A 23,929-nucleotide genomic window follows, 5' to 3' on the forward strand; every position below is an offset into this window, starting at 1 on the left:
ATGTCTTTGAATTTCTGGAAAAGTTAAGAAGATAGTACAGAGACTTTCCATAGACCCCCCCCTCACCCTATTCTTTTTATTTTTTATTATAAAGGGAATTTTCATTGAAGAACTTACCAGCGAAATGTTTTGTGCCAAAGCCTGTATTTTGGACGCTAACAAAGTGCTGTGAAATGAATGGAAAAAATCCTTGTGAGAGAATTGAGAGAGAAGCCCCAAGGAGGGGTGTGGCCAGAGGGGCGTGGTCAGGAGGGGCGTGGTCAGGAGGGGCGTGGTTTGGAAGGAAACCACAGTTCTGATGGAGACGCCTTACTTTCCTGTATATACAACAGCTCCCTGGCCCATCTAGATCCCGCCAGATAGCTCATTAAGAGGTGGAGGGTAAATGTTTGCTTGGGCTTCCCGGTACTAGGGAATCTTTTAAGGAATCATTAAAACCTGAGTCATGAGGATGCCCCAGAAAGAACACAAATACGAGCACTCGTTTCCCGTTTGACATTTCCCAATGTCTGCAAACGCTATTGACGTCTAATTCTGAATGATCTCACTTGTGCACTCCACGCCTGGTGGAGTCGCCACACGGCTGTTTGTACGGGCTAGTGATTATTGATTGCGACATTCTATTCCCCATAAACGGGCCACTGTGAGTCGTTAAACTTGTCAGCATTCTGTTTGCCCACAGTGTCTGGCGTGCGTGCCCTCTCTAGCAGTCACAGATGTTTCCCTGGCTCACTCTGTGCTGGATCTGGGACATACATCATTTCCCCCCGAAACTTTTCAATACTTGGCCACTTTTAAGTTGCAGATTTCAGGAGCTGCCCCATAACCACCGAGCAGGTAGGAAGAAGGCCTGTGGGAGTCGTGTGGTGGCATTTCGGGGCTCACAAATAAATGACCTCGGGAAGGCAGGCAGACCTGCTTCCAGCAGCTTACTGCTGTGAGCATGCCAGTCTCACCCTTGGTTCTGTCGCCGAGGATGAAACAAACGTTAGTGTTAGGGAAAGGGGCACCTCGAGACTGCTGGCCCCACCTACACTCAGGGCAGATACACCTGAAAAGATGGGGGAGACTGTGTGGTCTATTGTGACCTCTGTCAGCACAGCTACAAGGAGCCCTTGAGCTCCGTTGAGAAAACCATGTATAGCCGTTTGGACAAAGGCTACCCAAACCGCCTCTCCTGCGGGGCCCGGGCGCCGCGCTCCAGCCGGGCTCCCGACGTGGGTTTTGCACGTCTGCGCCGCCCGGTGCCCGGTGCCCGATTCCGAAGGCCCCGCGCTGTGTGGAATCAGCATGCACAGGGCCAGCACGGGGATGATGAAGCGGTTATGGCAGCAAAGTGAGTGGAATGAGCAGCTGCGAATGAGGAACAACGTATGCGTGACGTTTCGGCTTAGATGTGCGCGTTCGACATGGACTGCACATCCTTTCCCACCGAGTCGGTCCTGCGAACCGGCCGCCTCCTTTCGTGCCACAGGCATCAGCCCAGGGCCCGTGGGCAAGGAGCTGTTGAATCGTGCAGGCTGGCACGCAGCCCGCCCAGCCGGAGCATCCGTGCCAACCCCCAAAGGAAGGCCCTCCTCTTGACCAGAGCCCGGAGTCTCATCAGAGGCATCAGCGACCGGGGAGCGGCCAGTCCAGAGTGGCTGCTTCACCCAAGCCCACCCTGGACCTGCCCGGCGCCATCGGCCGAGCGTCCTTCAAGGGTTCAGCGGGAAGATGCGTTCACGGTGACGCGGCTTCCGTGGGAACAGCACCCGGAGTGCCGGCGCTCGGGTTCTGGAGAGAGAAACACTCAGATAGCACTGGGCTCAGCGTGCACAGACAGACCCTCGCGATCTGTTCACAGCATTTGTCAGCAGGCGGTGACAGCTTTGAAGTTTGGCTCTGGGTCTCGCTGAGTCAAAAAAAAATCAGCCCGGCGGAGCCTGCGGGGTTGTGACTCAGACCTAGTCCCTGTCTGTCTTTTTTTATAATATTTTTATAGATTTTGGAAAGAGAGGGAGAGAGATGCAAACATCAGTGATGAGAGAGAATCATGGACCGGCTGCCTCCTGCACGCTCCACACTGGGGATCGAGCCCGCAATCCGGGCCTGTGCCCTGACCGGGCATTGAACCCTGACCCCCTGGTTCATAGGTGGATGTGCAGCCACTGAGCCATGCCGGCCAGGCCTACTCCCTGTCTTTATATTTGCGTCATTCTTGGACTCCATGTGCCCGAAGTCTTATCCGTCAGGGATGGGTTTATGGCACCTCGTGTGTGTGTGTGTGTGTGTGTGTGTGTGTGTACATGACCTATGTGGCTCTGGAAACACATGGCCTCCAAGAAATTTTCTCAAGATTGCAAACCTGGAAGAGACGGACACACCGAAGACCTGCCCTGAGGGTCCTCGGCTCCCCCAGGTTTCCTTCTTGGCGGACTTCTGTCCCCTCCGCCTTGAAAACAGAAGATCCACTGTCCCGCAGGTTTTGTTTCTGTCCACAAATGGGAAGGTGCACGCCGATGTTATAAGTGTGTGTGTTGTGTGTGTGTGTGTGTGTGTGTGTGTGTACATGACCTATGTGGCTCTGGAAACACATGGCCTCCAAGAAATTTTCTCAAGATTGCAAACCTGGAAGAGACGGACACACCGAAGACCTGCCCTGAGGGTCCTCGGCTCCCCCAGGTTTCCTTCTTGGCGGACTTCTGTCCCCTCCGCCTTGAAAACAGAAGATCCACTGTCCCGCAGGTTTTGTTTCTGTCCACAAATGGGAAGGTGCACGCCGATGTTATAAACAAAGCCTTTCAATGGTCTGACAGCGGAAGGCATCTAGCAGGCGGATCCAGATGGGAGAGGCTCGCTTTTCTTTCTTAATCCTCACAGGTGGATATGTTTTTGTTGAGAGAGAGAGAGAGAGAGAGAGAGAGAGAGAGAGAGAGAGAAACATAGATCTGTTTCCTTCCGTATGGGCCCTGACCAGGGATCGAACCTGCAACCTAGGGTTGTGCCCTGATGGGGAATGGGATCTGAACCCTTTTGGTGAGCACACAGTACAGTGTACAGATGATGTGTTGTAGGACTTTGCACCAGAAACCTGCATAGTTTTGTTAACCAACGTCACCCCACTATTTTTAAGAAAAAGGAAAAGGTGCTAATTTTTTCAATGACCATCTGCATTGCAGGTATCAGTATACAAGTCTGTTTTACTGCTGACAGTTTTCATTAATTAACTGACCGCATTTCTTCCGATTGTTTGTTATTAGTGTATAGGCACACAACAGATTTCTACGTATTAATTTTGTGTGCTGCTGCTTCACTGAATTTTTTCTATTAATTTCTGGTGGGTTCTTTAGGGTTGTCTATATATATAGTATCAGGTCACCTAAACACAGTGACAGTCACTTCTTCCTTTCGTATTGGGTGCTTTTATTTCAGAGAAAGACAAATACCAGAGGGTTTTACTTAGATGTGGAACCTAAAAAAACAAACAAAACTCAGAGAGCACTCAGAGACCGAACGGGTGGTTAGCAGCAGGGAGAGGAGAGCTTGGGAGCAGGAAGGGCGAAAAAGGCGAGAGAGGAATATGGTCAATCATATTGTGATGAGTTTACATGGTGACAGGTTATAAGGTATAGAAGGTCAGTCACTGTACGGTAAACCTGAAACTGGTATAACCAATGTAAGATTGCATACCAACTACACTTAAAAAATAAACAAAATATTCAGTAAAAAAATAAATTGACCACAATTTGTTTATCCAGTCTCTCATTGACGGACATGGCCTTGGGTAGTTTCTGACTTGGGGTTATTATAAATACGGTCGTTGTGGACATTCTTGCACATACACGTCTGTCGTCTTATTTTTGTTTCTCTAGGAGGAAGGTCTGGGAATGAAATTGCTGAGTCGTGGCATAGGTGTATGTTTAATTTTTAGAGAAATATTCAGTTATCCAAAGTGATTTCATCGTACGCTCCTACCCGCACCGTAGGAGATTCCTACTTCACAGTCTTCTCAGGCTTCGGTGTCGGGGGCCTCTTGATTTTTAGCTGTTTTCTAACGCGGTGAGCTGTGTCCTGTGGTAGAACATTTTTCGTGTACCAACTGCCTGTTCGTATGTCTCTTCTTTCTTGAAATGTCTGTGCAACGTTTGCCCATCTTAATTGAGTTATTCATCTTTAATCGTTGCTTTAGAGGAGTGCTTAATACCTTTGAGTAAGAGTTCTTTGTCAAATAGATGTGTGTAAATATAATGTTTTTTCTGTACTTTAGCTTCTTTATTTTTTGACTAAACTCAGTTCATCGGTTTTTTTAATGTACTTATTTGCTCTTACTGTCCTTGCGGAGAACTCTTTGCCTGACTCAAGGTGACAGGACTTGCTCCTGTTTCCGTCTGTGTTTTTCTGGGCACTTGATGGTTTCGGGTTTTGCATGGAGATCCCCCATCCACCTTCAATGTCTATAAATCTTTTCGTGAGGTGACCCAGGAGTCAAGGTGGGGGTTTTTCCTTCTAACCAGCACTGTTGTTCCAATGACTTCTCTTCCCCCCTCACCTGACCTGGTGACTTGGTCACCAACCCACCGCCCTGCTGTGTGAGGAGCGCCTGGGAGCCATCCTGTTCTGTGTCTCACACTGAGGCCTGGTGCTCAGATGGACAGCCAGTCCGAGCGAAACGCTGGCCTTGAGTCCCGCGTCCTTCCTCGGGTTGTTTGGGTTATTCTGGGCCGTTTGTCTTTCCATGTGAACTTTCAAATCAAGCTCCTCAGGTTCTTCAGAGACGGTTTCCTGGGATTTTGACTTGGGTTTCGGCGAATCTGTAGGAAGGTTTTAACACCTAACAGTCCTGACTCTTCCAGCTGGGAATGTGGTCGCTCTGCTTCTCCTGGAGCCTCTTTGGTTTCTCTCCTCGGGAGTATGTCGTCGTTCCCAGTGGAGCGATCCTGCGTATCCTTCACAGATGCAGTCCTACTTGGTGCTTTCTTGTGCTGTTGAAATGTGGTTGTAAATTTGAGTGACTGGTTGCTTATTGCGAGGACATAGAAAAGGGTAAGCATGTTGTGTCTATAAAATGTATAAAGGTCACGTCTCACCCCAAGCACAGCGCCAGCTCTCGACTTAAACATTATGAAGGTCGCAGAGCGTTTTATCAGCCGGTCTTTGTGGGACAGGGAGCTGAAAAGTCAGGACTCTGGTCCATGATATTTTATTTTTTTATTGACTTTTTTGAGAGAGAGAGAGAGAGAGAGAGAGAAAGGGAGAGAGATAGAGAAATAGAAATGTCTATCAGAGAGAAGCAGCATCGAGCCCAAAACCCAAGCATGTGCCCTGACCAGGAATCAAACTGATGACCTCTTGGTTCATGGGTTGACCCTCAACCACTGAGCCACACTGGCCAGGCGAACTCTGGTCCAGCGGTCACCAACCGGTGGTCCCTGAGGTCCGAAAGGTTGGCGACCGCTGCCCTGGTCCGTGTTAAATGCAAATGACAACGAGGTTTTCAGGTTTTCCTCGATCACTCTGCTTTGAACATTTGCATCATTTTGTAAACAAAAGCATACTTAAGTATTTTTAAATGAGGTCAGGAGTCGCCCCTCCTAATTTTCTCTTGCATGGAGGTTACTGAACAAGTAACGCAACGAGTCCACTTTATAGAGCCATAGATTCATCTCACCTTCTCACACACCGGCCAGTGGCATGAACCAGTTCACAGAACTCTCCATTCTTGGTTTCCAAAGAGGGTGCCCATGTTGTGCACCTGGCCCGATGCTGCAACAAAACCGAGTTGGGAGTAGCAACCGTGTCCGTGTTTCAGTAACCCTCGCTCGTCGGGCTCCGTCTCTCCTCCGTGTAAACATGTCACGCACTGCATTTCTCCCCAGCTCGACGTCCCCGCTGCCCACGCTGAAGCGTGCGCTTACGGGACTGTTTCATTAAACCGCGCTGTCATCGGGTAATTGTTTTAAACAGCGCCACAGCACAGTCCAAAGGGAAGGTGAGCCCGTGGCATTTGCAAATGTCAGGGATTATCTTAACACTTTTATTACAGTTTATAAAAACGCAGGTCCAGGCCATTCTGTGGCAATTATTTCTACAGAAATTGGTTCTTTAAATAAATTGCTGATTATCTGAAGATGACAGTATTGAAAATGCTGCTAATGAGTGGATTAATCAGTGTAGCGTGTGGTGGCCACCTACAGGTGGGAAGCAGAAAGAACATAGAGACTAATTAGCTCCAGCTAGCACATATGAGTGCCATGTGTTTCCCCATCCAGTGACACGCTTACAGACATGTATTCCTTCATGCCAGCCTCTGAGTCCAGGACAATGTAGTTTATTTCTGCGTTTTTCATAAGATTGTGGTTTTGTTCTAAATCAAATTTCACTCTGCATTCATGATTACCTTTGTCCTATAACTCCTGGGTGTCATTGTCATTATAATTTATCAACCAAACTGGGACACTTTTAGAGTGAAAGAGAATGCTATTTATAATTATATCGTGTAATTATGAATAAATACAGGTATAATGAACTGGGACTTTCTCTCTCTAGGTCATATAGTTACAGCAATTACTAGCTACCATCACTTTAATATAATTCCTTGCCACTAATTAATACTAGAACACGAATATTCTTGGTTTTATCATACATGGACAACATATATTTATTAGTTATAAAGATTAACTCCTCTCTCTAACTTAATTTTACTAGCATTTAAAATAGGGAAGAAGTATGGCGTTGTGGTGAAGAGCATGGCATTGCAGAAATGAATCAACACTTTTTTACCTAAAAGAGTCAAACAATAGGAAATCTAGTTATCAAATAGAAAGTTCATCTTCATCCTATCCCCAGAGACAATAATAGTTTAACACTCGACCTTCTCTCTATTTGTGCGCCCACAGAGAATGTACACATACTTCTTCTAGCCACAGTGGGGCCACATCACGTAGATTGTTCTTTAATGTCTATCCCGGAGATATGGGCAGGCCCGTTTAAAGGTTCCCTAGGACGTCATACACGGACAAACTAGGATTTATTTGATAGCAAAACTATTGGGGATCGTGCAGGTGGCTCTCACGGTTTTGCTGTAAAAAACAACACTTCATGGAACATCTTTGCACATGCCACTCCGTATCTGTGCAAATGGAACAGATTTCTCAAAGCGGAGTCTCTGGGTGAAAGGGCTGTATCTGTAGATCCCGCAGTAGCACTCTAAACTGCGCATTACCCGCACAGACCGCCCTTATAATCACAGGCAAACTATGTGTTTTAAGAAATTAAATGACATGGGAATGGCAAGTTCCCCGAATTTAAAGTCTAGGAGGTTAACACCCTTGGGTGACACGTGTTTCTCCCCACACGTGTCTACGGCTGGATGCCCTTCCGATCCTTTTCTCCGGCTTTGAGAGCAGCAGCAGCCGGCGGCGTGAATGACCAGGCACCGTGCCAAGGGCTGTCCACAGATTGTGCCCTTTAATTGTCCGAGCTGCTCTGTATTGTTGTCGCGATGTCCCCTTTTCACAGGGAGGGAGGAGGGTGTCTTAGGAACGAAGGAGCTGGCTCAGTCACACTCGTGTGAGTGACAGAGAGCCGGGACTCACACCGAAGGGGCGGGACTGCATCCTGAGCTCTTAGCGTGGCCCCGGGCGGCCGATACCAGGTTCCTGGGGCGTGACAGCCCCCACGCACAGCGTCCTGCGGGTGGAATGACTGACACGGGCACAGGCAGCCCCCATCCCGGCGTCGGGCCCTCCATGGCCCAGGGCTCCGGGCCTTCCACTCCCAGCAGCAGGAAAAAGGCTTGAAGTAGTCGGCAAACGTGAAAACATTTTCACAGAACGTCGCAGCTTTTCCAGTAACCCTGCAAGGACAGCGACATACAGCTGCTCTTCTCCCTCCGCTTTCGTCTTCATGTCTCTACGTAGAAGCCTGGGTCCCCTTAGAGCCCCGGTTTGGGGTGAATTATGCTATTTTTCTAGAGGACTTTAGTTCCTGTGTAAAGATGTATTTTTAAACCGCTGAGTCTCACATACGTATCATTCTAGTAGGTTCATTACCACATTAAGCGCGAGTTAGTAAAATATACCATTGTTAGTACCTGATTTATCTGTATTGTATCAAAATCAAACTCGCAACTCCCAAATCCTTGAAATTCTTGATTTGCTAATATTCCTTCTGGATGATGCTACAACTCTTAACAATTAGACTGTCAAAGTTCAGTTTCTAACCAATTTGTTATCCACTTCATTCATTATATCTTAATTAATGTAAGCAAATTAAACTGCATTTTCTCTGTGTACACACAGCGAGCACGCGTGGGCGTTATGACCCAGTTTCTGCTTTCCTGCTACCTGGAGCCATTGACTGTGGATTTGTGTTGACGACAGTTGTGTAGCAGTGGCTGTCCCAGACATCACATGATGGGGGGCGGGGAGGGGGACAGAATTACACGCAATGACTAACCCTCCAGTGACCCAGCATCAGCATGTGTGCTACTCTCTGGCCCGCTGACTGTTTCTCTCCTCATCAAGGCCTCGTCATGCAAAGTGCAGCTCTGCTTCCCTTTCCCCCGGGGACTGGAGCTCTCATGTTGTCATGAACACCCGTGTCTGCCGGTTTACTGCATGGACCTTTGGATTCTCAAAGCTTTTTTTTTATGTATTCTTTTATTTATTTTATTATTGATACTATTACAGATGTCCCCCCACCCACCCCCCTTTAGCCACCTCTACCAGATTCTCAAATTTAAAAATATATATATATTGATGTTTGGCCTGCCAGCATGGCTCAGTGGTTGAGTATCAACCTATGAACCAGGAGGTCACAGTTGGATTCCCGGTCAGGACACATGCCTGGGTTGCAGGCTCCATCCCCAGTGTGGGGCGTGCAGGAGGCAGCCAATCCATGATTCTCTGTCATCGTTGATGTTTCTGTCTCTCCCTCTCCCTTCCTCTCTGAAATCAATAAAAATTAAAAAAATCAAAACATAAAAAAGACCCAGTGCCAGAATGTGCCACCCACATTCTTCTACACATCAGTGTAATAAATCCAGTTGCAACGTGCATCTATTTTTGTGCGAGGTTGCTATACCCACTTGTGTCCCACGTCTTCACGCCATCGTAGTATCAACGTTCCTAAAATAAACACGCCTCCTTTACAGACGGACATACTTGGGAACATAGCAGTGTGTGCCCGTTTCGTGTGGATAGCGCTTACACAGAGACAGGAACTCGGGCTCTGTCCAGCACAGGACGGCATAGCCAGTGGTCAGCGCGCTAACCATTGACCTCTCTCTCCTGCAGGCACGGCCATCAGGCCCATCGCCCTGAGAGCCGTGACCTCCATCGCGCGCGCCCTGCCCGGATTCCCCATCTTGGCCACGGGAGGGATCGACTCCGCCGAGAGCGGCCTTCAGTTCCTCCACAGCGGAGCTTCTGTCCTGCAGGTACCACTTCCCACCGCCCCTTCCCACGTCCTTCAGTGTTACCACGGGCTTCGTGTGTTTGACGTTTCCCCCCAAAGGCTCAGATCAGAGTCGCTGTTGGTGCCATCCTGAGTATTTCTCTTACAAGAAAAAGAAATTTCAGACCCGGAAACAACAGTTGACAGTCGGTTCCTCCTGCGTGCCTGCCTCCCTGAGCGTTTCCAACCACGGCACTTCGTTTCGTGCCCACAGTGCTGCTGGCGGTGTGCTGTCCCCGGTCCTGATCCGGCTTCCCAGTTACAGTTCTGAAACGATGCTGAGTTTTTAGCTGATGGTGACAATGGAGTTCTGGGGCGTGGCCACTCGTGTTTCTGGAGGGCCTCTCTCTCCGCCTTGCGCTTACGATCCTCCGATCCTTCTTCTGGCGCACACAAGCGAGACTTACAGATCGTTCCAGGCTGTCTGAAGACCGGTTCTTCTGACATGCGCTGCGTCTTCCTGCTTTGGAGCAGCGAGTTCTTTTTGCAATGACAGCAAGCCAGACCTTAGAGCAGCAGTTCTCAACCTGTGGGTCGCAACCCCTTTGGCGGTCGAACGACCCTTTCACAGGGGTCGCCTAAGACCATCCTGCATATCAGATATTTACATTACAATTCATAACAGTAGCAACATGACAGTTATGAAGTAGCAACGAAAATAATTTTATGGTTGGGGGTCACCACAACATATTAACTGTATTAAAGGGTCGCGGCATTAGGAAGGTTGAGAACCACTGCCTTAGAGCCTTGTGACCCGGTGCTTACTCCCGTGTGTGCACAAGCCTATTTACCGTCAGCCTCATGCTTGGTCGTCACCCCACAACTGAGTCACAGCAAACCGGGCCCTCCGAGGTGACCTTCTTCTGAGGAAACCCAGTCCTCACGTTGGTCGTGCTGTTTCTTTGCATCATGTGTGTGTGCGTGTGTGTGTGCGTGTGCCTGTGTGTGTGTGTGCGTGTGTGTGCGTGTGTGTGTGTCGTGGCATCAGAGTTATAGTTCAGGTTTGGAGACAAAGACGTGCGTTGTTACAGATTCTAATTACAAGTTAAAAGTCATCTCACTGTAGGAAATTAAAAATGGGGACAATTAGAGAAACATTCCAGTTGAAAGAAAAATGCATTCTGGGAAAAAGCAAAAGCCCCCCAGATAGGAAAGCAAGCTCCCTTCTCAGCAGCCCGGTGAGGCCAGGGCGGGTCAGTGGCGCGCAGCTACTGTGTTGCGGGGAGAGCATTAATTCGCAGTTATGGAATGGTCGGCTCCTCCACGGCCGACCATTGACACACTGACCTTTTGCTGGGAAATTCTGTGGTCGTTATTTTTTTTTAAATATATTTTTATTGATTTCAGAGAGGAAGGGAGAGGGAGAGATAGAAACATCAGTGATGAGAGAGAATCATGGATCAGCTGCCTCCTGCACGCCCCACAGTGGGGATGGAGCCCGCAACCCGGGCCTGTGCCCTGCCCGGTATTTGAACTGTGACCTCCTGGTTCCTAGGTCGATGCTCAACCACTGAGCCACACCAGCCTGGCTCCATGGTCATTATTTTAAGTGGAGCAACACAAAGGCAAAAGGAAAGTGTAGGGCCCGTTCAGGCACAGGCATCACTCCCCACACACAGGGGGGGCCTTTGCACTGCGTCCCCAAATAGTCACGTGATGGAGCAGACTGAGCCTGCGCAGCGGCGTGGATGTGATGAGCCTGTTGGTGGCAGAATGATGCTGGGGGAACGACAAATGCCCCCAATGAAGCATAAAATGAAGCAGACCTTTCCTAAACCTGCTACCGCCAGGGAAGTCATGAGAGACTGGCTCACATGAGTGTGTTAAACATGCACGCGGAGTCGCCCAGGGGTACAGTTTCATGTCCCAAAGCCACACGTTGTTTTTTAAAATATATTTCTATTGATTTCAGAGAGAGAGGGAGAGGGAGAGGGCGGGGGGGGGGAGAGAGAGAGAGAGAGAGAGAGATATCAATGATGAGAGAGAATCACTGATCGGCTGCCTCCTGCATGCCCCCTACCAGGGACCGAGTCTGCAACCTGGGTTTGTATGTTTTTAAATAAGGTAAATAAAAGTCTCCTAAACATTTCCCTCCTAAGGCAAAGCAATCCTGAATGTATTAGCCTTTAAAAACATGCTTATCCATTTGTTTCCCTAACTGGTCTTCTTCAGATATTCAGGAAATAGTGCCTTTCTGTTGCGTTTAGTGGTCGGGTCTCCCATCCGTTTAATGATTTTGTGGCTCCTGGATCCTTCGAAGCTTTCAGACCCCATTCCCGGAGCTTGAAGCATGCAGAGTCTCAGTGAAACACCTCCCACCCCACCCCCTGTTCACTGACCCCGCCCACAAAACCAGGAAAGAAAGACAACAGTTGCTGTTGGCCTCATTGGTTCAATCTGACAGATCTGAACCAAGCACCTAAACTCGTCGTGGAGTTAAAATTTGGGGCGTGCAAACAGAAGCCTTCATTATCCCCAAATCAGTTACGCTGTGTTTGTAAGACAAAGGAAGGTAATCTGACAGATCAGAATGTGTCAGGCCTGCTCCCGGTAGCTGGCCCCAACCCACAGCGACAGACCCGTCAGCTGTTAGCATAGTTAGCGCGTTTCCTGGTGGGGAACACGATGGGGTTCCGGCTGTCATGCTTTAAGGGCAGGAGCCGTATCTCATTATCGTCTCCCCCAGTCAGTCAGCGCAGCCGGGATATTAACTCCACCCTCATGCCACCCGGCGCCGTCACGTGCAGGCGGGGAGAGCAACGTCCCATGACTCCGCAGTGACGCCGCTGCAAATCTCCCCACGGGGAGCTCGCGTGGCCGGACCCCCCAGGCCTCGCGCCGCCCTGGTCCTGCAGAGGCGAGCTGAGAACAGCGGTGCACACTCACAGGCCTGATGCTTCCGAAACACTCGCAGTGAACACGAGCAGTCGAGAGAGAGTTTAGAAAGCAAGGCCGCTGCAGTGCACGGTAGAGCGTGACATGATGAGGTCATTTCCCGGGGACCAGTGTCAGCATAGAAGCCATCGCTTCGTTTACAGCGTGACATTTCATAGACAAGACTGGAGAGGAAAAGCACATGCAATCCACTTACCTGCATCGACCGGATTTAGCTTTTCTTTAACTCATACTCATAGTCTAAGTCATCATTTATTCGAAGCCCGTGGTCCGTAGGTTGGTGGGGAGGAGGTGGGATAATCGGGTTTGAGTTCCTTCTCGAAGGCCGAGCGACTGAAACGATCCCTTCTCGGCCGGCACATCCCGGCTCCTGCGCGCACCGGTGTGTGATGAGCTAATTGTTTACAACGTCAGAGCCGGCGTTTTATCCCAGGGCTCCGCGTGGTTCCACATGGAGACGCACAGTGAGGAGCTGGGGAAGTTCTCGCCTGTGAGCGAGCCCCCGGGCTCACCTGCGGGCACCGGCAGCCCTCCCTGGCTCCTCTCCCCCCGCCCCCCACCAGCTCTCGGAGATCTGGAAACAGGTCCCCGGGCTATGCAGGCGGCTTGTCTGAGAGAAGGAGGGGGTGACCCAGAGGCCTGGCTCAGAAAGGAGGGTCTGTGGATGAGAGAATAGATGGACGCATGGGTCGCTTTTGAGAAATAAAGGCTTTTTTGAAGAGATGATGTTTTAAAATTGCCTATTGAGCCCGGCCGGCGTGGCTCAGTGGTTGAGCGTCAACCTATGAACCAAGGGGTCACAGTTCGATTCCCAGTCAGGGCTCAGGCCCGGGTTGTGGCCTCGATCCCCATTGGGGGGCGTGCAGGAGGCCGCTGATGGATGATGATTCTCATCACTGATGGTTCTCTCCCTCCCTCTCCCTTCCTCGCTGAGATTAATGAAAATATATATATGTTTAAAAAGAGCACACGGAGGGGGTGGAGACCTCCGTTCTTCCCCGCCTGGGACCCCCGGGCTCATCCGCAGTTGGGAGGCACCAAGCCTCGTTCCCAAGCGGTTCCGTCAGCGCCGCTTGGCTGAGCTCCCGCATCCCATCCCCGCGCCCTGTCTGTGCAGTAAGAGAACCGTGGCTTTTGTATCTTCTCCCTGAACATCATCAGGCCCCTGGGTGCTGGGAGGACACTCTGACCACCAGGCATACGGGCCAGAGCCAACGTCCTTCCCCCTGTTGTGCCAATGTGCCTCCTTGGAAATTCCGCCCTTGGGTCTCATTTGGAGCAGCCCCCGCGGTGTCCCTGCGCCCAGCACACGGCACAGACCCCAGGTGTGCAGTCTGGTGTGTCACGTTGGCTGATATTCCTCGGTTGTGCAAGTTCTGGTGCCGTGGCCGCCCCTCCCCACCCCTCCCCACCCACCTGCAGGCACAGGTGAACCTGGTGGAGGAGATGAGAGCGGGGCGTGGGGCGAGCTCGGGTCTGACGCGCCCGTTGTCTCCCCAGGTGTGCAGCGCCGTCCAGAACCAGGACTTCACGGTGATCGAGGACTACTGCACGGGCCTGCGCGCCCTGCTCTACCTGCGGGCCATCGAGGAGCTGCAGGACTGGGACGGGCAGAGCCCAGCCACCCCGCGCCACCAGAAGGGGAAGCCGGTCCCTCGCATCGCTGAACTCGTGGGAAAGGTAGGTGCCCACCTCTCCCGGTGGCCCCAGGCCTGTGCCCGCTCACGCCCCGTCAGGTCTCGGTTCCCTGGCACCGTCTTGGGCACAGAAAGCCCAGTCCCCCGTGGGGTGTGGTTTCCACAGGAGAATCGTGCCGAAGAGGCCTGGTTTCAGCGACGCCACGGTTCCCAGACGTACTTTTTTTGTTGTTAATCCTCACCCAAGGGTATTTTTTTCACTAATTTCTAGAAAGAGAGTGGAAGGGAGGGAGGAGGGGGAGAGACAGACACATGGATTGGGAAACCTGTAACCCAGGTACGTGCCTTTGACCGGGAAATGAGCCGGTCGCTGGCGCTCTAACCACTGAACAACCAGCCAGGCCCCAGCTTATATTTTATAAAACCAATACAACAAAGTCCTATAAAAGAGAAAGACAGGAGTGTGTGCGTGTGAGTGTGTGCACGTGTGAGAGTGTGTGTGTGCGTGCGTGTGAGTATGTGTGTATGTGTGTGTGTGAGTGTGTGTGTGAGTGTGTGTGTGTGTGTGTGTGTGTGTGTGTGTGTGTGTGTGAGAGAGTGTGTGTGTGTGTGTGTGTGAGAGTGTGTGTGTGATGCCTCCGAATCTGCGCTGACTGTGGCGATGGCTGCCGTCCCCCCTGGAGGTCTCTTTATTCTTCATGAGCTCTGGCAAGAATCCCCTCCGCTCTCTGTTTGCAAGATAATCAAATCCCTGGGGCCAGGGAGGCCGTGAGGAAGTTTTTAAAATTAAAATCACATCAGTGTCTTTGTAGCTGCCTCTGCCGTGTGGTCAGACCTCGGCTCCAAAGGTCGTGCCCCCCATTCCTCCCTCACTGCTGTTTTCCGAGAAACTATCCTACGTTTACATTTTGCATAATACGGTGGTTTTAGCAGGTCTGGTCTAAAACCACATGCCGCTTCCGCCTCTGTTCCCTTTGTGTTCCCCTGAATAGACAACCATCGTCAAAGACATTTCTCCAGCCCAACGAGGGGAGGGAAAAATGATCATTCGTCGTCTTTTCAGCTTGTCACCACATCAATAATTATCTTTAAGGAAGCATTTAATAATTCAAATGGATCTTAACTTGAAACAGGTCACATGAAAAAGAATGAGAAATATCAGCCCGCAGCTCCGCCCGGGAGGCAGGGCTGGGGACGCCAAGGGGAGAGAGACCTCCCCGCACCGGCTTCCGGGAAGGGCACCGCGTCTGTCCTCGCAGGCGGCCGGGGGAGCGGCTTCTTAGAGCAGGACCGGCCGGCTGCCAGGAGGGCGATGAGACCGAAAGGGAGAGAGAAGGCACGTTGTCTGTGGGCTCGGGGAACAGGGCTGCGGGGCCCGTGCGTGGCAGCCACGCAGAGGCTGCGGGACGTGAACCTTTACAATATGGTAATTAGCGAGACTGAGCCCACGCAGGATCACACACTGAGGTGCAGACGTGGACGGGCCTGTTCTTGCCTTATCAGTGGCCGTCCACACCCGGGGGCTGTTCCTCACTAAGAAAAACTCCTAAGTAGTGTCACGCCCGCTCAGGGGGATCTGTTTCCGCCGTGATGCCGTGGATGGGTGAGGGCCGTCTGTGCAGGCGCCGTCTGGAGTTCAGTGGGCGTGGGGGGGGGGGGGGGGGCTCTGTGCCGCTGGTCTCAGAAGGACTGGCGCCCTCGGGTCCAAGCCCGCGTGTTCGCGTGTGCAGCAGAGGGTGGAGGTGATGGAGACACTCGGGTCGGCGGCAGGGGTGGAACTGGATGTTCCGTCCCTGGGATCTCAGCGCAGACTTTGTTTGTAAGCCGAGCCTCCATCGGAGTAGTTCAGTGTCGTTTTTGGCATGATCACATGTTTAACGTGTTTAAAGGTGGCGACGGTGTGATTAGATTCGCGGTTCGTTTCTCAGCCCTGGGAGGAGGCGCAGGCAGATGGTCGGTGATAGGTCTGTGCTCCTGGCTTCCCTGTGTGGCTGACAGGCCTGTGGCCCTGGGTGACGGGCCCCTTTGGTGCACGTTCCTGACAGTGAATCCAGGCCCCCCTGGGCCCAGGTGCAGGGGTGTGTGTATGTGGAATGGCAGAGCCGTGGGGTCCATTAGCAATGCCTGCACGGGCCTGAACTAGCAGAGGTGTGGGGTCCATTAGCAATGCCTGCACGGGCCTGAACTAGCAGAGGTGTGGGGTCCATTAGCAATGCCTGCACGGGCCTGAACTAGCAGAGGTGTGGGATCCATTAGCAATGCCTGCACAGACCTGCACTAGCAGAGAGAGTGGATCCATTAGCATTGCCTGCACGGGCCTGAACTAGCAGAGGTATGGGATCCATTAGCAATGCCTGCACAGACCTGCACTAGCAGTGGTGTGGGGTCCATTAGCACTGCCTGCACAGACCTGCACTAGCAGTGGTGTGGGGTCCATTAGCACTGCCTGCACAGACCTGCACTAGCAGTGGTGTGGGGTCCATTAGCACTGCCTGCACAGACCTGCACTAGCAGTGGTGTGGGGTCCATTAGCACTGCCTGCACAGACCTGCACTAGCAGTGGTGTGGGGTCCATTAGCACTGCCTGCACAGACCTGCACTAGCAGTGGTGTGGGGTCCATTAGCACTGCCTGCACAGACCTGCACTAGCAGTGGTGTGGGGTCCATTAGCACTGCCTGCACAGACCTGCACTAGCAGTGGTGTGGGGTCCATTAGCATTGCCTGCACGGGCCTGAACTAGCAGAGCTGTGGGATCCATTAGCAATGCCTGCACAGGCCTGAACTAGCAGAGGTGTGGGATCCATTAGCAATGCCTGCACAGACCTGCACTAGCAGAGTGTGGGATCCATTAGCAATGCCTGCACAGACCTGCACTAGCAGAGGTGTGGGGTCCATTAGCATTGCCTGCACGGGCCTGGACACAAGAGCACAGGTTGCACAGTGTGACTTGCCACTTCCCGAGTGGGTTCGTCTTGGACCTGGGCAGCTGCTGACCCTGTAACCTGCAGCTGCCTCGTTGACACGCTGTAAACCATGCGGCATTGGCCCTGTTCTGCCAGCATCCCATCATGCTTTTCAAAACGATGATTCCTCATTCCTCCTCGCTCATGACATTGACATCTAACTGACAAGTGCAAATGGCATTATTTCTGTTGTCATCTTCACAAAGGTGAGTGGGGAGGCATAATTCCTTGCACTTCATCAAATATACTACTTTAATCAAAATGCACCTTATTCATATTAATTCTGTACTTAGAACTTGTACAAAGTGCTTTTCTTCTTACGCATAACTTACCCACATTAATCCTGCTGTTACTTTTAAGCTGGAAAAAGAGAAAAACAGGATTTTTTTTTCTTGTTCTGGGTGGGGATTGAGGATCCATAAAGAAACCATTGCTGTGGCATGTCAGATAAGATTTGAATTCCAATCCCGTCCTCGAACTCATCCGCTACCCTCCCTCCGAAGAACTCTGTAAAATCAGCCACGCTTACTGCCAGCCAGCCAGCTCTGCTCCTAATCCCGATTTTATGGAGAAAGGCAAAACCTCTCTTGGTAATTCTGAGCTATGCCCTGAGATTCTCCCTGGAAAGATATGTATTTGTTATATTTCTGCCTGAGCCCATCTGCCCACTTGAATAAAAGGAGCATTAGGTAAAAAGATAATAATTTTCTGGTAAGTCAAGGAGTCAAAAGAGTCATTTTGATCCTGTAGAGCGTCAGCACAAACTCTAATCCTATTCAGCTCTTTGCCAATTTGTCCTCATCTAAGATCTGAGAAAAAATTAAATGTCCACTATTTGAGATTTAAAAAGGGGATCTGTTTTACCAAAAGAAAAGAGAGAAAAATCAAACAAACCGTCATGAGGTGTTGTTACTGGCTTTCACATGACATGGACCGTGACTGCTATTGAACAGTTTACCAAGATGCTGGCATCTTAGGAAGACGGGGCCGAGAGGGCCTCAGCTGCGGGCTAGCGGGCAGCGCCACAGGTACCCACGCAGCTCGCTGTCCGCGCGGGATGGCACTCCTGTCCTCCTCCTCAGAAACCGGATGCTGTCTGGTTGCCCATAGCGACCTGGCCATCGTCCTCGTTTCCAACTCTCCCCTCTCGTCTGTGCTGTGGAGATGCTGGGACGCAGGTATGTTAGCCCTGAGCCGTCGCCTGAGCCAGTGTGTGCCCGCGGTCCCAGGCGGCCCCAGCCATGTGTCCGAGGAACTGTGACGGCCCCCCGCCTGCACAGAGAACCTGGGTCACGGCCCCGGGCCTGTTGGAGACGCTGCCCGCAGCCCTCACCATCCCCCCCCCCCCCTAATCCTCACACCCCGTCCGTTCTGACCTGCACGGCGCCCAGCTAACCCGTCCAGACCGTGCCTTGTGACACGTCGTGGCCAGACCTCCTTAAAGCACCTTGCTCGTCTTCCCTCTCTATCGACGTTACCCCATTTCGTCTCAAACTGTAGAACCTTCTAGAATCTAGATCCTCTGCGGGCAGTTTTCTCTGCATGTGCCCAGCCCAGCTGAGCTCCCCAGTGTCCGCCGTCATTTCGGGGCCATCAGCAGGTCCTCCTTCAGAACGTCAGGGTCCCCGAGTCCTTCTTCCGGTGGCGCCGTAAGCACGAGGCATCTTCCTCTCACAGCTCAGGTGCTGGGGGACCGTCTCGACTCCCGGCCTCTTGTTTCTAACTCGCCTGTTGGCCCATCAGTCAGATTTCTTCCCACCCCCACCCCCGTCACCGAAGCGGCTCTCGCTAAAGTTACCGGTGACTGAGTGGTCCCAAATCCGTAGTGTCCTCACTAGGGATGGTTGCTGTGGTCAACCACTGACTGCTCCATCATCATGTGAAATTTCTTCTTTGATTTTTAAAACTCTCTTTGCTTCCAGTTCCTCCCTCACCTTTTAGCACCTACTGTGTACCAGGCATTGTAGATGCAAATATGAGTGACGATCACAGCCTTCCCGCCAAAGGATCCCAGACGAGCGTGGAAGCGGAGCAGTTAGAGAGGGATTTATGCCGCAGCGCGACGATTACACGTAGGTGTCGGAGAGCAGAGGTGGAGGGGGGCGTGGAGAATGTTTTCCAGAACAATCGAAATTTAAGTCTGGAACAGGTAGGAAGACCACCCCAGGCAAAGGCCCGCGGGCAAACCTCCTTTCTGTGTGAGGAGACCCTTCCTGGACCCCATCTTTCTGGCCCCTCCTCATTGTTTGGCCCCTAAACACTAGTGTCCCCTGTCCATGGCCCTCCTGTCCCTGTAGGTGCTCCTGTGACCCCCCGGAGCCCCTTCTGCTCTCTGTGCTGTTCTCTTCCAAATCTGTGCTCCCACCAGAGACGTGCCCTGGAGTCCGGGCCCCCGTCTGTTCGGCTTTCTGCTGGACTTTGCCCCCCAACAGCCCGGTTCCGTGTCCTTCCTGCGACCCAGGGCTCAGCAGTGTGATTCTCCCAGCAGCTGCAGAAGCCCGTGAATTCACAGGCGCCCCGCACACATCAGCTCACAGCTGCTTCCTAACGTCACGGCAGCACGGGGCCAACGCCGTGTCCCTGCCCACTGCACTCACTGGCCCCGGTCTCCCAGACCCACCTCCTGGAACGGCGAGCGCAGCTGGGCAGGAGCTGAGGGCCGGCAGGAAGCTGACCTCACCTTACAGGGGAGCCAGGGGCCTGTGACTGCAGCCGTGGCCACCGCCACCTCCTCGTCTCCCTAGGGGCCACCAAGCGAGCAGAGGTTTCACGGCAGATGGGGGAGGTGTCAGCGGAGGCGCTCAGGAGGTTAGGCAGGTACCCACGGTCCCCCCATGTCTCACTGCTCACAGGCATGAACCGTTATCCCCGACGTTTCGGTGGGTTAATTAAATTCTTCTAGTGTCGATGCCAAGAAAGCCGAAGCGTTTTCCACTGAGATGGACGCTACTCCAGACGGCCCGGCGGGTGTCTGTTCGGTGACACCGCCACGTGTCGCGGGATTGCACGCGAACGCCAAGAGCTCTGATGAGCTGGAAGTCAAGTGCAGGGGAAGGCGGGCTCCGGGCCGCTGCAGATGTTCCCAGATCTAATCCTGCTTCTGAGCGCAGCCGCGTGGGACACTCAGCTGGGGCAGCAGGCGTGCGGAAGGGCAGGCGCTGCGCCCAGCACAAGACGTAGCCTGCACGCGCCCTCGGGGCTGGGCCGTGGTGTGTGTGTGTTTCCGCTTGGAACCCACTAATGAGACGCACTTGGTCCCAGTGCACGTCACGGAGAATGTCCCTGGGCTGCGGGGAAGCCATGGGCTGGGGAGGTCGGAGTCAAGGTCTAGAGAAGCGTCCTTGTTGAGAGAGGCCGTTGACGAAGGGACACGGGAGGCGCCAAAGGACAGGCGCTGCGCACCCACTCCCTGGCCCCAGCTCCGCCCGCATCCCTTTGGCTAAGTTCCCTCACGGAGACGAGACGGGAAGAACCGGGAAGAACCCTCTGCGATGCTGTGTTACTGGTGCTCACCTGCCTCCTGGGGGAGCCCAAGGAAGGGGAGCGAGCGGTCAGGGACATGTCCTGGTGGTGGGTGCATTTGTTTTTGTCATCACCTCCTTGTGTTTCATCACACGGGGGGCCTTGCACATCGCCGTGGTTGAGGTGGCTGAGGCAGCCTGGCCTCAGGTTAGGACTGACATTCTCCTAAGAGGAGGAGAGCCCAGGGTAATAACTGAGACACGTGGGCAAGGAGAACAGAGAAAAACGTTTCGTTTCCGTTAGAAAGTGCAACAGAGCAGAGCGAGGTCCCACTTGGCACCCACTCCGATGGCTAAAATGAGAGACTTGACAGCATCAAAAGTTGGCGAGAGCGCGGAGCAACGAGAATTCTTGTCCTGTGCGAATGGGAGTGTAAAAGGTCCCAACCCATTTTCCTAATGATTTCTTTTAATTGATTGATTTTTAGAAGAGAGAGAGACATCCATTTGTTGATCTGTTTTTTTATCCATTCATTGGTTGCTTCTCATATGTGCCCTGACAGGGGATCGAACCCACAGCCTTGGCGTATGGGGACGGTGCTCTAACCAACTGAGCTACCCGGCCAGGGATACCACCACTCCCAGGTATTGATCCAAGAGCAATAAAAACACATCTCCGGCAAGTGAGAGGTAGATGAATGTCAGAAATGTGTTGAGGGGAAGGAGGCAGACACAAAAGAGTAGTCGCTAACTGGCTCCCTGCACGTGGAGTTTAAGTACCGGAAAAACACATCTATGGCATTCCAGATCGCAGCCGCGATCAGCAGACTGACGGGAAGAAGGCGAAAGGGGATTTTCGGGAGCGATGAGAGCACCCGCACCTTAATTAGGGTGACAGCTTCATGGCTCTATCTATCTGTCCAAGCTCTCCCAGCCGTGTCCTCACAATCTGTGCATTGCCCTGCGTGTAATAGACATAAATGCGTTACATTAACTTTTTTTAAGTAAACATCTAACTCGGAAAGGAACTGGAGGACGAGCATTTGGGAGTGCGTCTAGGGACAGAGTGAGGCCTGCCCTGCAAGACAGGCTGAGACCTGTATTGATGCCCCAATTACTGTGAATAAGGCGGCTTGGGGGACGGAGGACCTTGTGAGTGTAGCCGCCGGGAGTGAGTAGCCGGTTACCCAGATAAACTCTTGGCTAGAAACCAGGTTTAAGGAAATGGACGGCTCGGGGCATAAACAAACGCGCTCCCTCTGCCAACTCGGGGCCCTGCTCTGCATGGGGCGGGCCGGCCGGCCGGGCTTTGGGCTTCGGAGCAAGTGAGGCAGAGACGGCAACATCTGGCCCTGAGGGGAGAGGTGGAGAGGGACTGGCACCCCTGCAAGTGCAAAGCTGCTTCTCGGGGCGGGAAGTGTGATGGGTCCTTCGTTGGCTTCCAAGGAGGGGCTTGTAGATCAGCTGGGCCCGCAGCCTCTGGGGACACAGCTGGCCTTGGGCCCGCAGCCTCTGGGGGCGCAGCTGGCCTTGCCCGGGGCCCAGATCAGCCCTCACACTGACGGCGGTGGACTGTCCAGGGCGGGCTGGGCTCCTGACCCCGTGTCCTGCCCACCTTGATCCAAACAAGACCAATACTTTCCTGACGCTTTCTTTTCTGTTGTTGTTGATCGAAGGTCAACTGTGATTGAATTATTTTTAATCTTTATTGTTGGAAGTATCACACGTGTCCCCTTTCCCCCCTGACCTCTCCCGGGCGGCCCTGCCCCCGCCCCAGGCCTTCCCCGCCCCACTGTCTGTGCCCACAGGTGGTGCCTATACGCATACTCGTTTATTGGTTGATTTCTTCCCACCCACCCTCTCCGCTGTCGCTCTGAGGTTTGACAGTCTGTTCCATGGGTCACGCACGTGACAACACGTGGAAATATGAAACATGAAAAGCCTTGGGTTAAAGGAAGCATGAAATTGGGAGAAGATGGTCAAGTCAAATGGGAAAACATGTCCCAGATGTCACTCCACATCCCACGGGTCGGCCAGCAGCACCCCGCCCGCGTCCGGGCTCCGCTGTCCCGACCACATACGCGTGCCCCCATGTTGGGCATCGCCCGTCACTGCGAACCCCACTTCGTGACCAGGTCTGAGGACAGCCCAGTCTAATTCAGCTCCTGCCCGACAGCTTCTGTGGTGCCCCAGGCAAAGCTCCTGAACTCGCCGGGGACGAGGCCGCCTCCTGGGTGCGCACCTGGACGCAGGCCCTCAGCGCTGCCCTCACCCTGTTCCGCAGCGGGCAGCCCCCCACACCCGCGTGTCACCCCCGGTTCCATATTGTCCCCGAACATGATAAGGACGCTCTGGGGTGTTGGATGCAGGATCGCTGTGACCCCGTTCTCCTGCAGAGCAGTTCTGCGCTGTAGGCTCCAGACTCGTTTTATTACCGTAGTCATGCAAAATACAGAAATAAAAAATCGGGGTGTTACCAGCTCTCCCCCGACTGAGCTGACAGCCACTCGGGGCCGCCCCTACGGCTGCCCCTGTGTGACGACAGTCAGCATTAAAGCAAGATGAGCACAGGCTGGTTACAGAGCCCTCCGCCCGGCTCCAGGCTGCTCCGCGGGGCGCCTTTTAAGAAACGAACTCCTCCGGTGCTTTGCAGTGTTTTAGGGTCATTTTAAGTTCATGGCCGAGGGGCAGGGGAAGGGACCTTGCATTAGAGGAGCTAGGAAGGCCTCCAAGCGGGGGTGGGTAGCAAGACACGATACACTTAAAATCCTACTTTATCCGCGGGAAAACAACAAAAATTGCCTAAATATGCCCGACTGGCGTGGCTCAGTGATTGAGCGCTGTAATTAATACTGTATCCGTAATATCAGATCAGGCCGGAGAAAGTCACTCCTCAAGTAGCAAAAACTGATTTGCTCCACTTCAGTCTTTAAAATATGTTTATATTTATTTTAATAGAGAGAAGAAGGGAGAGAGAGATAGAAACATCAATAATGATGAGAATCATGGATCGGCTGCCTCCTGCACACACACACCCCCCGCCCCCGCCCCCGCCACTACTGGGGATCGAGCCCGCAACCCGGGCCTGTGCCCTGACCAGGAATGGAACCCTGACCTCCTGGTTCATGGGTTGACGCTCAACCACGGAGCCACGCCAGCCGGGCTCCTCTTCCTTCTGGTGGGAAAGGCTGAGGAGGTCTCTGTCGGTAACACCAGGCAGATTCAGATAAGAAGCTGACGTGCAGCTTCATGAATTCCCTTCTTGCTGTGAAGTCCTTTCATGGGATAACCGAGGATGTTCCTTAGAAAGTCTTTACTCTAAAACGCACTGCATCCCTGCTGTGCTTGTTAAATACAGAACAGTGGCCTGGAGCAGAGATCTGGGGACCTGGATGCTGACCCTGCCTGCGGCCAGCTGATGGCACGGCCGCAGCACATCTGTCTGAGCCTCCGCTTCCTCATGGGAGAAGGGAGACAACTAGATCTCCCCCCAGCGACGTCACAGAACTGTCACAGGGAACCACAGCAGATTGC

At 52.6% G+C, this 23,929-nt stretch overlaps 1 protein-coding gene across 1 annotated transcript in view; it reads left to right on the forward strand.

Moving 5' to 3' along the window:
- Positions 1-701: 701 nt before the first annotated feature.
- LOC102253164 (dihydropyrimidine dehydrogenase [NADP(+)]) overlaps positions 702-23,929 on the forward strand; it is a 36,629-nt gene continuing 13,401 nt past the window's right edge. Inside the window, exons 1-3 of the mRNA XM_005863135.2 lie at positions 702-837; positions 9,279-9,421; positions 13,834-14,013. Of these exons, the coding sequence (XP_005863197.1) occupies positions 717-837; positions 9,279-9,421; positions 13,834-14,013 (444 nt within the window). The 5' untranslated portion in view covers positions 702-716. The remainder of the gene's footprint in view (positions 838-9,278; positions 9,422-13,833; positions 14,014-23,929) is intronic.

This window comes from Myotis brandtii, unplaced genomic scaffold (genome assembly GCF_000412655.1).
Source record: "Myotis brandtii unplaced genomic scaffold, ASM41265v1 scaffold1733, whole genome shotgun sequence".
Lineage (NCBI taxonomy): Eukaryota > Metazoa > Chordata > Mammalia > Chiroptera > Vespertilionidae > Myotis > Myotis brandtii.